At 44.6% G+C, this 15,733-nt stretch overlaps 1 protein-coding gene across 14 annotated transcripts in view; it reads right to left on the bottom strand.

Moving 5' to 3' along the window:
- The window catches only part of CRK (CRK proto-oncogene, adaptor protein), a 61,995-nt gene extending 46,818 nt beyond the window's left edge, over positions 1–15,177 (bottom strand). For 13 of the 14 annotated variants that reach the window (XM_064582063.1, XM_064582067.1, XM_064582058.1 and 10 more), the window contains exons 1-2: positions 14,783–15,176; positions 3,941–4,476 (exon numbers count right to left, since the gene is read on the bottom strand). In XM_064582063.1, the coding sequence (XP_064438133.1) occupies positions 3,941–4,476; positions 14,783–15,023 (777 nt within the window). In that variant the 5' untranslated portion in view covers positions 15,024–15,176. Of the gene's footprint in view, positions 1–3,940; positions 4,477–14,782 lie in introns of all 14 variants that reach the window. The other variant, XM_045889592.3, reaches the window with a different exon arrangement.
- Between the last annotated feature and the right edge of the window lie 556 nt (positions 15,178–15,733).

Raw genomic sequence — 15,733 nt, 5'->3', positions numbered from 1 at the left:
AGTACAACTGAGGACATGCTGTCAGTGAGACTACACAAAACCTATCCTGAGGAGGGCAACAGCACGGTTATAAAACAAGAAGAATCACAGATTGAATTGGGTATGGTAGAAAAAGTACCACAGTAGATCAGGGTTCATTCTATCTCTACCTCCAAATAGTCTGAACAATCCAACATGTCTAAACATCAGTTATTTTTATACAATAAATAAAAATATCTGAGGTCCTTTCCTTCTCTAAAATTCTATGATGCTAAACTGACACCATGTTTTTAAATACATTAGGTTATTATGTTCTAACCTGAAAGAGGCCATCTTCAGCAATCAATATATGTGGCTCAAAACCAGTATCTAGGGCGCCTGGGTGGCTCAGATGGTTAAGCGTCTGCCTTCGGCTCAGGTCATGATCCCGGGGTCCTGGGATCGAGCCCCACATCGGGCTCCTGGCTCAGCGGGGAGCCTGCTTCTCCCTCTGCCTCTGCCTCTCCCCCTGCTCATGCTCTCTCTATCTCAAATGAATAAATAAAATCTTTAAAAAAAACCAAAAAAACAAAAAACCAGTATCTAACCAAAAAACAAAACTTACTGAAACTATTTTCTACTTATTTATTTCACAAGATTTATGTTTCATAGCAGGAAGAGTAGCTCAACCATTTTTAGCACTAAAGCCTCTAATTGAGGCAGGCATCATTAAAAAACAATTCTCTTTAAGAAAGAAAATGCAGGGCAGCTGGGTAGCTCAGTCGGTTAAGCATCTGCCTTCGGCTCAGGTCATGATCCCAGAGTCCTGGGATCGAGTCCTGCATTGGGCTCCCTGGTCCACGGGGAGCCTACTTTTCCCTCTGCCTCTGTCTCTCATGAATAAATAAAAAAAGAAAGGGAGAAAAGAAAGAAAATGCAGGGGCACCTGGCTGGCTCAGTTGGTAGAGCATATAACTCTTGGTCTTGGGATTGGGTTGAAGTCAAGCCCCGCACTGGATGGAGTCATCACTTAAAAATAAAATCTTTGGGTGGCTCAGTTGGTTCAGCGACTGCCTTCGGCTCAGGTCATGATCCCAGGGTCCCGGGATCGAGTCCCACATCAGGCTCCCTGCTCAGCAGGGAGTCTGCTTCTCCCTCTGACCCTCCTCCCTCTCATGCTCTCTGTCTCTCATTGTCTCCCTCGCAAATAAATAAAATCTTTTTTTTTTAAAGATTTTATTTATTTATTCATGACAGACAGAGAGAGAGAGAGAGAGAGAGAGAGAGAGAGAGAGAGAGGCAGAGGGAGAAGCAGGCTCCCCGCAGAGCAGGGAGCCCGATGCGGGACTCGATCCCGGGACCCTGGGATCATGACCTGAGCCGAAGGCAGACGCTCAACCATCTGAGCCACCCAGGCGCCCCGCAAATAAATAAAATCTTAAAAAATAAAATAAAATCTTTGGGATGCCTGAGGTCATGATCTCGGAGTCCTGGGATCAAGCCCCGAGTTGGGCTCCCCGCTCAACAGGCAGTCTGCCTGTCTCTCTCCCTCTGCCCCTCCCTCTGCTCATGCTATCTCTCTCTCAAATAAATAAAATCTTTAATAAAAAATATAATAAAATAAATAAAATCTTTAAAAAAAAAAAAAAAGACAGGCACCTGGGTGTCTCAGTTGGTTGTGTCCAACTCTTGATCTCAGCTCAGGTCTTGATCTCAGGATCATGAGTTCAAGCCCCACATTGAGCCTACTTAGAAAAATAAATTAAAAAAAAAGGAGGGGTTTAAAAAAAAAGGCGGGGGGCGCCTGGGTGGCTCAGATGGTTAAGCGTCTGCCTTTGGCTCAGGTCATGATCCCAGGGTCCTGGGATTGAGTCCCGCATTGGGCTCCCTGCTAGGCGGGGAGCCTGCTTCTCCCTCTGCCTCTGCGTCTCTCTCTCTCTGACTCTCATGAATAAATAAATAAAACATTAAAAAAAAAAAAAAGGAGGGGTGCCTGGGTGGCTCCATCGGTTAAGCATCCAACTCTCTCTCGCTCTCTGACAAATAAATAAAATCTTTAAAATAAAGAAGTAAATAAAAAGGAAATAAGAAAGGGAGGGAGGGAATGCAAATGGAAACAAAATTAATGTGATAACTATTCTTTCCTGGCTGTTAACTGGCTTGTTTCATGACTGCTATTTTTCATACTCCAGCCCAGGGCTAACAAGGTCTGCAATAAATGTCCAGTCACATCTGCCATGTGCAGAGCACCATGTTGGATGTTGACATCATCTGCTTAAATGAAAACATGAGGCGAGAAACTTCTGTTTTCCTTATCCTCCAAACTCAAAGTGGGGAAAAAATGGTGTGACCTGTACATTTCATTTCTCCTCAAAGCAGAGACATGATACTTTTAAGTCACAACATGATCTCAAAAAATAAGCACTTTATAAATACATTTTTCAGGGCGCCTGGGTGGCTCAGGCGGTGAAGCATCTGCCTTTGGCTCCGGTCATGATCCCAGGGTTCTGGGATCAAGCCCCTCATCGGGCTCCCTGCTCAGTGGGGAGCATGCTTCTCCCTCTCACTCTGCCTGCCGCTCCCCCTGCTTGTGCTGTCAGACAAATAAAATCTTAAAAATAAATAAATAAAAATAAAAATACATTTTTCAGTCAAACCTCTAAGACTCAGCTAGCCCTCTATGCATCCACTATCCAGAATTTAAAAGAAAAATTTCAAATCCAGTAATATCAGAAACTGGTTCAAATAAATCCTAGTTTATTCTGTAGGCTAACACTTCTACTCAGGCAGAAGGCAGCTCTTACTCCCAGTATATGAACAAGACCCAAAGGAAACAGCATTTAGAGATTTCAGTTTATAAAAATGCACTTTTGCCCCTTCTCTGCTAGTCTGTGCTCACGTAACTTCAGCCTGTACTTATGAAAGTTAGCTGCTTACTTACATTCAAGTTCTATCAGTAGGTTCTGAAAGATGAGATAGCATGCCACTTTTGTACAAGCTTTTACACTGAACCACTAGGTCTGTATAACTCAGAAAGGGAGGGAGGGAGAAGGTAAGAGACAAAGCTGTGAATACCAAAGAGAGGAATAAAGGAATAGATACAATGCAATGGCTGGCCAGAGGAGATGGGCTACCAGCGACAACTATATACCAGTAAAAGGCAGGAATTTACTCCTCAGGAAGAGCTGGCTTCCTGCCTGTAAAATGCACCAAACGAGGGGCACCTGGGTGGCTCAGTTTGTTGGGCGGCTGCCTTCGGCTCGGGTCATGATCCCGGAGTTCCGGAATCGAGTCCCGCATCAGGCTCCCTGCTCAGTGGGGAGTCTGCTTCTCCCTCTGACCCTACCCCCTCTTGTGCTATTTCACTCTCTCTCTCAAATAAAAAAAAATTTTAAAAATAAATAAATAAATAAAATGCACCAAACAAAAACCAAGGAAACCTGCTCTTCTTTGGGAGTGTATAGTTTTGGGTATGGATCTCTTCTAACCCGTACTATGCTTTACTTTTCCTCCTGAATTCTTACTTTATGAACACAAGCAGTCAATTTTAAGAAACCCCACGCCCCCTAAAGTAAAAACATTTGTTTTTATGGGAAAATTCCATTTAAGTGCTTTGACAGAGCCCACCTTATTTTAGACAATGATAAGCAGAAAGAAAGAATCAGAATAGAATGTAGATGAGAAAAAAATATTTTAGGTTAATTCCTGTGAATTCAGGTGGTGTTATTAAAGAAGTCAAAGTATGTTTAGTAGATCAATCAGAACATTCAGTTATACAATTTTAAGCTTACTCATTCCAAAATAGGTTTTCTACAAAAAAGAGAAAACCTAACATTAAATGCCAACATCAGTACTTAATGGTTCGACATCTACAACATCACAATGCTGGTGTTTGTATTCAGCATTCCTACAAAGCTCTAAGAGGTCTGAAAGGGAGACCCTGTAGCAGATCTCTTCTTTCTACATTTTGCACATTATGTACCTCCAAAGCCAAGGCTGTCTTGTCGTAGGCATTAGGGACTCGCTTCTGGATTACCCTGGCATAAATGGGCCCATTCTGGAGGTTAGGGAGCGGAGTGTTGACGCTGGGTTGGGCATAGGGCCCAGGCTCCGGCCCACCCAGTGGCTGTGGGTGGGAACCCTCCTGGTTACCTCCAATCAGAGCCGATACTGAGGCGGAGGCAGGTCTATACTTCTCGACGTAAGGGACTGGAATCATCCCCCTCTTGCCTTCGCTGTCCTCTGCATTCCACCACTGCTCTTCAGGCTTATCCCGGATTCTCAGGATGTCTCCTTTCTTAAAGGGAAGATCTTCTTCATCATTCCCATTAAAGTCAAAGAGGGCTCGCACATATTCTGCCTCCTCCTGCCTGAGAATCACTCCACTACCCTGCCTGGATCTGGAAACTGGTTCTATCAATGTTGTAGTGTCCAAATAATGTATTTTGTAGAATTCCAGTAAAGCAGGCAATGAATCAAACTCTTGATCTCCTATTCGGAGTCTGGAGGGGCTCACCCCTGGAAAAAAACAGAGCAGGCCATTATTTAAAAATGTATTACAAAGATGAAATGCAGATTTTAAGCATTTCCCAAACACATTTAGTCAATAATCAGAAGAAAATTCTAGAAAAGATAACCCCTCTTCTTACGGTAAACTGAAATCATACTCTGTAGTTAAAACATACTCTAGAAAGACGCCCATCACACCTGCAGCAGAGATGGAACAAGAGACCAGGTCAATCAGGGCATGCTTTCATACTTGGATTAAAGACAAAGCAACATGGAGACTTTTTGTTCATTCTCCCAAAATGTTCTGTGCTATTGCATTTACAGAGTAGCATTAAGGTTCAAGGTTTTGTTGCAATCTTCTTTTCAACCTCAGGAAATGTAGCAAGCTCTCCTTTTTCATAGGTCCCAGCAGCTTTTCCAAGAGATGGGAAGAACTTGCTATCTATCTACACCAGGCTCATACATTCCTTCTCTTCACATCTAGAATGTACAATTCCTAAGAAAAAGGTTTTGTTTCTTTTAAGTGAGCTCTGTGCCCAATGTGGGGCTTGAACTCACAACCCTGAAACCAAGAGTCCCATGCTCTACCAACGAAGCCAGCCAGGCACCCCAAGACTATCTTTTTAAATCTGTGATTGCTGTTCTCAATTTCATTTCCAAAACAAACAAAAAACCTTAATTAGGCAAACAAAACAAACAAAAAACCTTAATTAGGCAAAAAACCAAGGAGACAAAAAAGACAAACCAAGAAGCTAACTGCTTAACAATCAATTCCTAAGGTCTTCATTGAAATAAAACATGTAAACCATATTGTTCCTTCAGGTCATGAAAAAAGGTAAATAAGGATGCTTGAAAAAAGTGTTAAAATTCTCAACCTCTGGGGGCACCTGCCTGGCTCAGTTGGCAGAGCACGCAACTCTTGATCTCAGGGTTGTGAGTTCCAGCCCCGCGTTGGGCATAGAAATTACTTAAAACCTTAAAAAAATGAATAAAAAGAAAAATAAAATTCTCAACCTCTGATGACACACTAGGGTCCAAGAGAAAAGACATTAGGAATTTTTAAAATTCACATGATGCAAAGATGCGTATGGCCCTAGACACACAGGGCATACTTCAGAATGTATTCCCTCTCTATCCCAAGATTCTAGAACTGAAGAATAATAAATTAACATATATCAGTTCAAATGAAAAACAGTTTCTAGTGAGGAATACACCCTTTAATTTAAACTCTGCTAAGCACCAAAATATCAAGTCATCTTTATTGGATTTTTTTACCTTTTGGTTTCCTGATAAAATAATAAAGAACTCTATAGAAAACTGGTTTTTGCAGAGCTTGTTTTTTTGATCAGTCTTAACCCACAACTCAGCATTAAGTTATAACCTCCCAAAATTTAATATATATATGTGTATGTGTGTATACAAGTATGTCATAAATATATACAAGCGTTTTATAGTTTGGTTACTATAAAGTTCTATATCTTGCCTTTTTTTATGAAATAAAAAGATTTTATTTTTTTATTTTTTTATTTGCGAGAGAGAGAATGAGAGAGAGCACGAGAGGGAGGAGAGTCAGAGGGAGAAGCAGACTCCCTGCTGAGCAGGGAGCCAGACGCGGGACTTGATCCCGGGACTCCAGGATCATGACCTGAGGCGAAGGCAGTCGCTTAACCAACTGAGCCACCCAGGCGCCCAGAAGATTTTATTTTATATAATAAAAAATTTCTCATCTCTTCAAGAACACGACTTTTAGTAACTATAAAGTATTCCTAACTTTTCACTAGTGAAAATGTTATTATGAGCATTTTTGTTCTTATCTATTAATGAGCTTTTTATTATTTCATTAGGATAAATTCCTTGAAATCTAACTGCTGGATCAAACGGTAAGAACATTAAGGTTTACATGGCCAAACTGCCCTCCAAAAAGTCTGTACAATTTTACACTCCCACCACTGGTTTATGAGTTCCCACTTGCCCCATATCCTTGCCAAACAGCATTTAAAAAAATCACTGCAAAGGACACCTGGGTGGCTCAGTTGATTAAATGTCTGCCTTCAGCTTAGGTCATGATTCCAGGATCCTGGGATCAAGTCCCACATCGGGCTCCCTGCTCAGTGGGGAGCCTGCTTCTCCCTCTGCCTGCTGCTCCCCCTGCTTGTGCTCGCTCCGACAAATAAAATCTTAAAAAAAAAAAAAATTGACAATTTGGGGCACCTGGGTGGCTCACTCAGTTCATGATCCCAGGGTCTTGGGATCCAGCCCTGCACTAGGCTCCCTGCTCAGCAGGGAGTCTGCTTCTCCCTTTCCCTCTCCCCCTGCTCGTGCTCTCTAATACATACATAAAATCTAAATAAATATCATTGACTATTTATTTTTAAGATTTTATATATGTATTTGAGAGAGAGAGAGACAGAGATAGCAACAGAGAGCACGAGCAGGGAGGAGAGGGAGAAGCAGGCTCCCCACTGAGCAGGGAGCTTGTTGAGGGACTTGATCCCAGGACCCTGGGATCATGACCCGAGCTGAAGGCAGCCGCTTAACCAACTGAGCCACCCAGGCGCCCCTCACTGACAATTTAATGAGAAATGATACCTCTCTTTAAATATCATCTGTTTTCCAAGTTTACTATTTGTGCTTCTTTTGGGAAAGTTACGTGTTCAAGTCCTCCGTTAAGGGAAAATGGTCAATTTATGCTCTTCACTCCAGCAACAATGGTTCACCATCTAAAAGCCACAGTGACAGGGGCACCTGGTGGCTCAGTCGTCAAGTGTCTGCTCAGGTCATGATCCCGGGGTCCTGGGATCGAGCCCCATGTCAGGCTCCCTGCTCCGCGGGAAGCCTGCTTCTCCCTCTCCCACTCCCCCTGCTTGTGTTCCCTCTCTTGCTGTGTCTTTCTCTGTCAAATAAATAAATAAATAAATCTTAAAATAAAATAAAAGCCATAGTGATTAATGTGGTGAAATAGGATTATTGTGGTAGCACAGATGTCTAAATTAATTTGCACTCTAAAAGAAATGAGACCCAATTATTTTGTTCAGTGTTAGAAATCACTTCTTCCAGGACACCTGGGTGGCTCAGTCATTAAGCGTCTGCCTTCAGCTCAGGTCATGGTCCCAGGGTCCTGGGATTGAGCCCCACATTGGGCTCCCTTCTCAGCGGGGAGCCTGCTTCTCCCTCTCCCTGCCACTCTCCCTAATTGTTCTCTCTCTCTCTCTGACAAATGAATGGATAAAATCTTAAAAAAAAAATCACTTCTTCCAGAATGACCAGAAAACGTACATTTAAAATTCATCGGTGGGGAGAAGTGAAAAGATAAACTTTGGAAGTTAACCAGAAGTCCTCAAAACAGAATGAGTACTGATGAGTGCCTTCTCTTTTCACACAAATGAATGCATGACAAGACACCAAGACACAATGTAAAGGACAGTTGCACATTTTTTATATTGCAAAAGTCCATCTGTGGAATTCACGGCTGTAAGCTAAAACAAGTTAATAGCCCACACTCAGTAATGCAGGCTGGCTCTCCAACTCAAAATGCTGAAACAGATGCCCAGACCCAGGACTACGTATCTACAGCAAACACTCATCAGGTACCTGCAGGACACAACCCCAGTAGTTCCAAGTGCTGAACTGGAGAGAGAATTTTGGTTATGAATATACCAGAGCATGGTGGTTCTATATTCTGGAGTTTCTCTTCACTCAAACGGATCACTGAAGGGGGACTGTTCTCATTCAAGCCTGGTAGGCAATGAGATACACGGTCATTCGGCCTATTACCACTAGGTTAATTCAGTGATCCTTTAGGCCTGCTGAACTATGCTAAGGACTGGGTCAATGTGAGCTCCAAAGACCTACTTAGCACTGCCTGGTCACGAAAGCCTCCAGGGCAGAGTGGTAGGGAGGACCCTCACACCAGCGAGTACAAAATGGCTTAGAAAATGGTCCTAATGACATCTAGGGAGGAAAGCTCCCTTGCTAGAATTTACCCAACTACATGCCAAGGTGCAATAGCCAAAATGGTTTTCACTAGTTGCCTTTTGGGGACAGTGGTTGGCAGACGGTACTCAGTAAATGTTAGATATTATTCTTAATCAACAAAATTCTGAAGTGAGGGAAAGAAGTTAAATGAAAGAAGTTAAATGAAAGTCTGTTCCCAGTTTTAAGAAGCTCACAGCAGAGCTGGGGATATAAAGGCATACACGGTGTGGTTGGTGAGCAAGGAACAAAGCAGCAGGTCTTAGGAAGACATTATTTCCCCGCTGGCTTTCACTTTCAACTGGAGATGTATTCTTACAAAAAAAAGTAGCAACAACAAATTGTATTCTTAGATACAACAAAATCACCATGAAGGAACAGCTCTGACCATCCCTGAACATTTCCAAGGCACTCTTTTTACTCTAAAAAGGAAGGTAACCACTCCCTGTCATCCATTGTTATGGTTCCTCCATTACTGTACTAGCTCAAATAAAATGTGTTTTGTGTTTGTTTTTGGAGGGAGGAGGGGAGGAGACAGAGTTTAGAAGAACAAATAAGATCACAAGGCGAAGATGCTTAGAAAGATCACCATGAAAATTATGAAAAGAAAAAATGGCAGCTCCTCTGCCATAAACATATAGGAAGTTGGTTCAATTCATTTCTTGCTCAAATGCTGCATGGTGTAAACTAGTTGGACCCACAAAAAAGATTTCTTTTTTTTTGGCTTGGCTTGGCAATCCCAGCAGTCGCAGAAATACAAGCAAAACACCAAGGAAAATCTTCGATATTCTTAAAAATATATATATATATATATTTTTTTTTTTAAAGTAATCTCTCCACCCAACAGGGACTCGAACTCACAACCCCAAGATCAAGAGTTGTATGCTCTACCCACTGAGTCAGCCAGGCACCCCTTTGATATTCTTTACCTATAAATTTTTTTCTATTCTATCAACACTATAATAATTCCACCAGAGGAGTGCCTGTTTTTGTGTACTGCTAAAGCAGTCAAATATATGGACCATCAAGCTTCACTGATCCAAACGCCAGAAGGGAAAGGAGGAGAAAAGAACCTAAGTCTCAGATAAGCCCAAACCTCATCATAGCCATGTGTTCCGGCTCCTTTTCCCTACCTCATCTCCTTCCAACCACAAAGAGCCAAGAGCAGGAAATAGAAGGGCGGGAAAGGAAGGAGATATAGTCAGTCAGTCTAGAGAAAAGAACCAATGACTAGGTTCTCATTGCTGGGACTTGGAAAACCTCACTGACTTGTTCTCCATAAACCTGTGCTGGTATTCTGAACATGCAGTTATGGACAAACACATTCAGAAATCAAAATCAATGCAAGCAGTTACACAATTTTTTGGTTTCTGTATATGCTCAACTCATTACTTCTAAGCATTTTAGCCCTCGGGTTACATCAATTTTTACACCACCATTCCCTGAAGGTTTTATGAAGAACACCTAAGAGGGGCGCCTGGGTGGCTCAGTCGTTGGGCATCTGCCTTCGGCTCGGGTCATGATCCCGGGGTTCTGGGATCGAGCCGTGCGTGGGGCTCCCTGCTCCGCGGGAAGCCCACTTCTCCCTCTCCCACTCCCCCTGCTTGCGTTCCCTCTCTCGCTGTGTCTCTGTCAAATAAATAAATAAAATCCTAAAAAAAAAAAAAAAAAAAAGAACACCTAAGAGGTCGGTGGGCTGAAACAGGCCAGGTCACTTCTGGCACGGGTACCACTATAGTAGCTCCATCATCAGCCTCTCCTTGATCTCAAAGCACTTCCGTTTTCCCTTCCTCTTTCCTTAATTCCCACTCCTTTCCTCCTCTTCTGCCTATGGTATTTATAGAAACTGCTTAAACACACCCCACCACCTGTCCTATACAAAGGGCTAAAAAGGCTGCTGACTTCCATCTGAGAAGGTCTCCTAAAGAAGTATCAGATATCTGGCCTCCTAAGCAAATAGAACTTTCTAAAAATGGTAGGTATCAGCATGGTACTATGCAGATTCAGACTGACTGGGTTTAATGAATTCTGGTTCTGCCATTTACTAGCTATACGAATTGTTATTTAACTTCTCATGGAACCAAACACCTACGTAATAAAGTTCCTAAAAGCAGCTGGTACATTACAGGTGCTTAATAAAAAGCAAATTCAGCTTAATACCCTGCCCAAACATCTCAATTCCTTTAGAAATTTTCGATTAATCCCCAAATCCAAAGCCCACTGTACTCGTTCCCAGAGAAGATTCTACAGAATCTCAAGACACTTCTCAAAATGTCTTGTGGTCAAATACCTACCTCTCTTGGGAGGGTCATAATTTCACATGAGCACAGTAAAAGGCTGAGAAGTCCAGCAATAAATAAACCTACTTCCTTTTACCGTGGCATCCTTTTTTTGGTTGTAAACCTGTAAGTAACTCACTGAAGAACTTCTCCAGAACCACTGGATGGAGGGATACTCTGTAACTGTTTAGTAAAACATGAAGACCAGGTTTGAAAACTGCAAAGATGAGGTAAACAAATGAAACACAGATGGCGGAGGTACAAAAAGGCAGCATTAGGTAATGAACAGTCCCACAAGATCTCTACATAGAGTGGCTTGGTCCAGCACCACCTTGAAGAGGCAACGCAAACAATAGGCACCCTAACTTCTGCCCCTCCTTGCCCCCAAATGAGGCAAGCTTTTATGCTTCCCTCACCCACTAGAACAATGGGTAGAAGGCTCTGGGTTAAGCAGGTAACAACAGGTACCATCATATTTCCATGTCTTGGATCCAAGGTCCTTTCGCACTTCTTGATGCACTCCATCACCCTCCATTCCAGCACTCACTCCCTTACACACGCTATCTTACCGGTGCTCACCAACCCACACCATGCCTGCCTGTGAGCCTCTCAATGCTGAGAACAGTTTTCCATTTTGCTTCAACTCCTGCTCTCCCAACCTCATAGTTATGTTCATAAGACTAATATAGCCAATGCTTATTAAGTACTTACTATATGCTAGCCCCATTCCTAAGCATTTAATACACTAAAACTCATTTAATCTTCACAACAACCCTATGAGCTCAGTATTACTATTTTCTTTTATAGATGGGGAAACTGAGGCAGAGGCAAGTTAAAGAACATGCCCAGGCACCTGGGTGGCTCAGTTGGTTAAGCGACTGCCTTCGGCTCAGGTCATGATCCTGGAGTCCCGGGATCGAGTCCCATATCGGGCTCCCTGCTCGGCGGGGAGTCTGCTTCTCCCTCTGACCCTCCTCCCTCTCATGCTGTCTCTCATTCTCTCTCTCGCAAATAAATAAAATCTTTTAAAAAAATAAAATAAAAAAAAAAGAACATGCCCAAAGTTATACAAGTAGTAAGTGGTCAGGAAGAATGATTCAAACACAAGCTCCAGAGCTCAGACTTATAACTACTCTCCCAGGTCACACTTGTTCAGTTTTGTCAATTGTTTACTGGCCAAGGTCTAGTAATACCTCATTGTTTGAAGAAACATGTGAATCAGTGATTGCAAAGCCTTCCCAAGAGGTCTACCTTGAAGTCCAACCTGACAGGGTATGGCCAGTAGACTTGACCAAGCCCTGCCTTACGGCCCTGAGGCACAACCAGGATGCTCCCAGACTATGACAGCCTGTGGAAGCTGAACATCAATGTTAAAAATAGATTCACCAGAGGGGCGCCTGGGTGGCTCAGTCTTTAAGCATCTGCCTTCGACTCAGGTCAGGATCCCAGGGTCCTGGGATCGAGCCCCACATTGGGCTCCCTGCTCCGCGGGGAGCCTGCTTCTCCCTCTCCCACTCCCCCTGCTTGTGTTCCCCCTCCCGCTATGTCTCTCTGTCAAATAAATAAAATCTTTAAAAAAAAAAAAAAATAGATTCGCTAGAAAAGGTTAAAAATATCTGATCCATCCTACCCCTATTCCTCTAAAAACTGTATCTAAGCCATTCCATACAAATTCTACCCACCTATTATGTCCACAAAATACGCTATATAGTCCTAAGCAAAAAGTTCATTTTTCATGTTCAATTTGCCAAATAATTTTAAAAGCCTCATCACTGACTTTTAAATAACAGACACGTATTGTCCAAATACTAAAGCTAGTTTCTTCTTTTCATCCTTTCCTTTTGATCTTTAAACAGAACCTAGGACCCCATGGCAGAGACAAAAGTGTTGAATCTTCTATGTGCACTGTTCAGATCTCAAAAGGAAAGAGAAAGAAGTACAGCGTAAGAATGTCAGCCCTCTGGTCAGAATTCCGAGGTTCAAAATCTGGCTCAGTCATTTACCAGCTGTGTGACCTTGGGCAAGTTACTGAATCTCTGACTCTCAGTTTCCTCACCTATAAAAAGAAAATATTTTAATAAATAGAGATCATAGTACTTCTCACCAGATTGTTATAGGCAGAAAATCAGATAAGGCACCGAAAGTACTCAGCAAAGTACTTGGCATAGAATAACCAGTCAATAAATGTTAGCTATTAATATTCTACATGCTTTTCTAAAATTCAAGAAATTTCTCTGTGTAGTTTCAAAAGAAAAAGAGCTTGATGGGGGAGGGGGAGAACAAAGATTAAGTAATCTTTATTATAAAGACAGCAACTCAATCAATTGCTCTAGGTGGAAAATTGGGCACATTACCAGAAACAAGAATTACCACAATGCCCGTGAACTTTCCACACCCCATCCACAAACTTTGGCAATCTTCACCTTCTCTTTTGGGCCAAGGATCTGAACTCATATCTGTTAAGAAAAGGTGGAGCTCAATATCAAGGTAAGTGCAGAGATACAAAGTCATAACACCAAGGTGTGGAGAAAGCTCAAGCTAGCAAACCTGACTGCTGCCATCTCCAAATTTTGCAAAATGCATACACAAAAGGCTGAAAATTGGAGGGGGGGGGGTCAAAAATTGAGTTTCAGTGACTGTTTGCCATCATATTACTGCATTGTAATGCAAAACCCTAGATACCAAGAAGGTGGTAAAAAGCAGAATATGTCTGGTTTAGGGCAAAGTTATGTTACATCGATATTCTTCTCATGTTATGGTATTAAACCAACCAGACTGAGAAGACCTAGGATAATTTGTAGACTTAAAGACCCCATACTCTTTTTTTTTTATAATTGGCATGTGTTAGCAACAAAGAGACTATCCCATCTCCCCACTTCTGGCCAGAGTGAATAAATCTAAATTAGGACTATCCCCAAAGGGTAAGAGACTGGCCTGGAGCTAGCCTCAGCTGGTCAGAAGAAAACTGCTTCAACTTGGGAACAATAAGAAAGACTAAGACTCTTGGTGCTGTTACACAGATGATGGTAAGATGATAACCACCTCAGCATTACTCTGTACTTCACAAATCTCAGGTACTAAGTACATAAATCTCCGTAACATTCTCCAAACAACTCTGAAGGCATAAGTAAGACAGTCACATCTCAGTGATCCTTGCTAAGAAAGACCCAGGTTACTGACCAAGAAGAGGCCCTGACATACAGCACTGACAATGCTTAAGTCCAATGAAATTGGGAGTTCCATTCACTTTCAAAGGAAGGGACTTTTTCCATTGGCTTATTTCCGGGGGCGGGGCGGGGGGGGGGATCTGTCCTCCACAAAATACCTTGAAAACTAGAACCCCCTAATTGTAGAAAACAGTCTCTGGACGTTAAGATCTCTTGGACACCGTCAGCTGGACATCAACTTGTTCCGGGCTGATCACAGAGGGCTTACTTCTATCACCAAGGCACTTAACTCACCACCTTCGTCCTCTGCGGGGGAAGAGGACAGTAAAAGTATTTTGGAAAAATGCCCAAGAAAGGAAAAAGCTGACCGGTTTCCTGAGGGTGTCTCCATCCCTCCGGGCTAGTATGTGGTGACTTCCTACCAAAGGCCAGCAGGGGAGAATAGCTCTCCAAACCAAACCCGGCTCTCTAACACTACAGGAAATGTTTCTCCTAAAAAGCCACTTGTAGGATTATCGAATCCATTCTGGGAACCGCTGCCAAGTGATGCCCCCGCAGTGCCAATATCCCCCTCAGCTCTTTGTCCCCACGTTGCCCGGCCCTGCCCTTGTGCCTGGTCCGGGCGCTAGCCCCACCCTGGGGCCGAAGCAGTTCCCCTTCCCCTGGGCTGTCCTCCCAAGTCACACCCAGAGGCCTGGGTCAGCGGCTCCTCCTCCCCCCCACACACACCCGCTCGTGGTGGGAACGAGCCCAGGCACCAGGCTACCCCCTGCCGTGGCCACTCCAGCCCTCTGCCCACGTCCCTCGTGGAGGTCAGCTCTCGAAGAGCAGCCGGCCAGGCTGGGGAGTTCCGCGGCCCTCACCCCGCCCGGGGCCTCCCGTCCCGTCCGTCCTCACCGGGCGGAGGCTGGGCGGGCGACGGTGGCACAGACGGGCGCGGGCCGCTGCTGTTGATGATGTAGTGGGAGACGCGCGAGTTCTCGGAGACGCTGAGCACATAGTCCCCGGGGCTGGTGCTCGAGTCCCGCACCAGAAACACCCCGTGCCGCTGGCCCTGCAACAGCGCCACCGCCTCCTGCCGGCTCAACCGCCCCCAGTACCAGCTACTCCGCTCCTCCGAGTCGAAGTTGCCCGCCATGGCCGCCTCCGCGCCTACACGCTGGGCCGCCGCCGCCGCGCGCGCCCCTCCTGCCCCGGCGCCCGCCGCCCAGCGGACCGGCTCCGGTCTCAGCCTCACAGCAGTGCCCGAAATGGCGGCGGCGGCCGCGGGCCTTCCCCACCGGAAATGACGCGCACCTTGCCCCCGCGAGGATGCCGGGAAGGGGACCGCAACCCGCCATTGGGAGAAGGGCAAAGGACGGCTCGAGCGCGCACTGCGCACGCGTTCTCACGTGCGTCGCTGCCTGGCAGGGATCGGAACTGCAGGGCATGGAGAGGCGAAGTCCGGGGCACCGGGTAGGGGCGCAGCCAGCAGATGGCCGGCCCGGGTTTGTATCTGCGCTTTTGGCCGGACGCCCCTTTGCTGCACCGGGCTTCAAATTCCTGGAAGGCCCAGGATTTCTAGGCAGCGACTCCGAGACACAACTGGAGTACAAAAGATGGATGTGGCCCCAGGGCCTGAGCTCCTGGAGACGTCAGTCTTTTTCTTGTGGTTCCTCCAGCTTCTCTGTAGACTGGCTAGTTTTTTGTTTGCATTGATTCATTCAGCAAATAGTTATTGACACCACATGTGCCCTGTGGGTGCAAAGGTGATCAAGGCTGGGCCCTGACCTCACAGAATTCACAGACGAGTGGGAGGAACCAGGAAACAATGACAAGGGAATGCCAAGCGCTACGATAGGGACCCAA

This window comes from Mirounga angustirostris, unplaced genomic scaffold (assembly GCF_029215605.1).
Source record: "Mirounga angustirostris isolate CCGP_5_RB_7025 unplaced genomic scaffold, mMirAng1.0.hap1 SCAF_17, whole genome shotgun sequence".
NCBI lineage: Eukaryota > Metazoa > Chordata > Mammalia > Carnivora > Phocidae > Mirounga > Mirounga angustirostris.
This window is presented reverse-complemented; position numbering and strand designations above follow the sequence as displayed.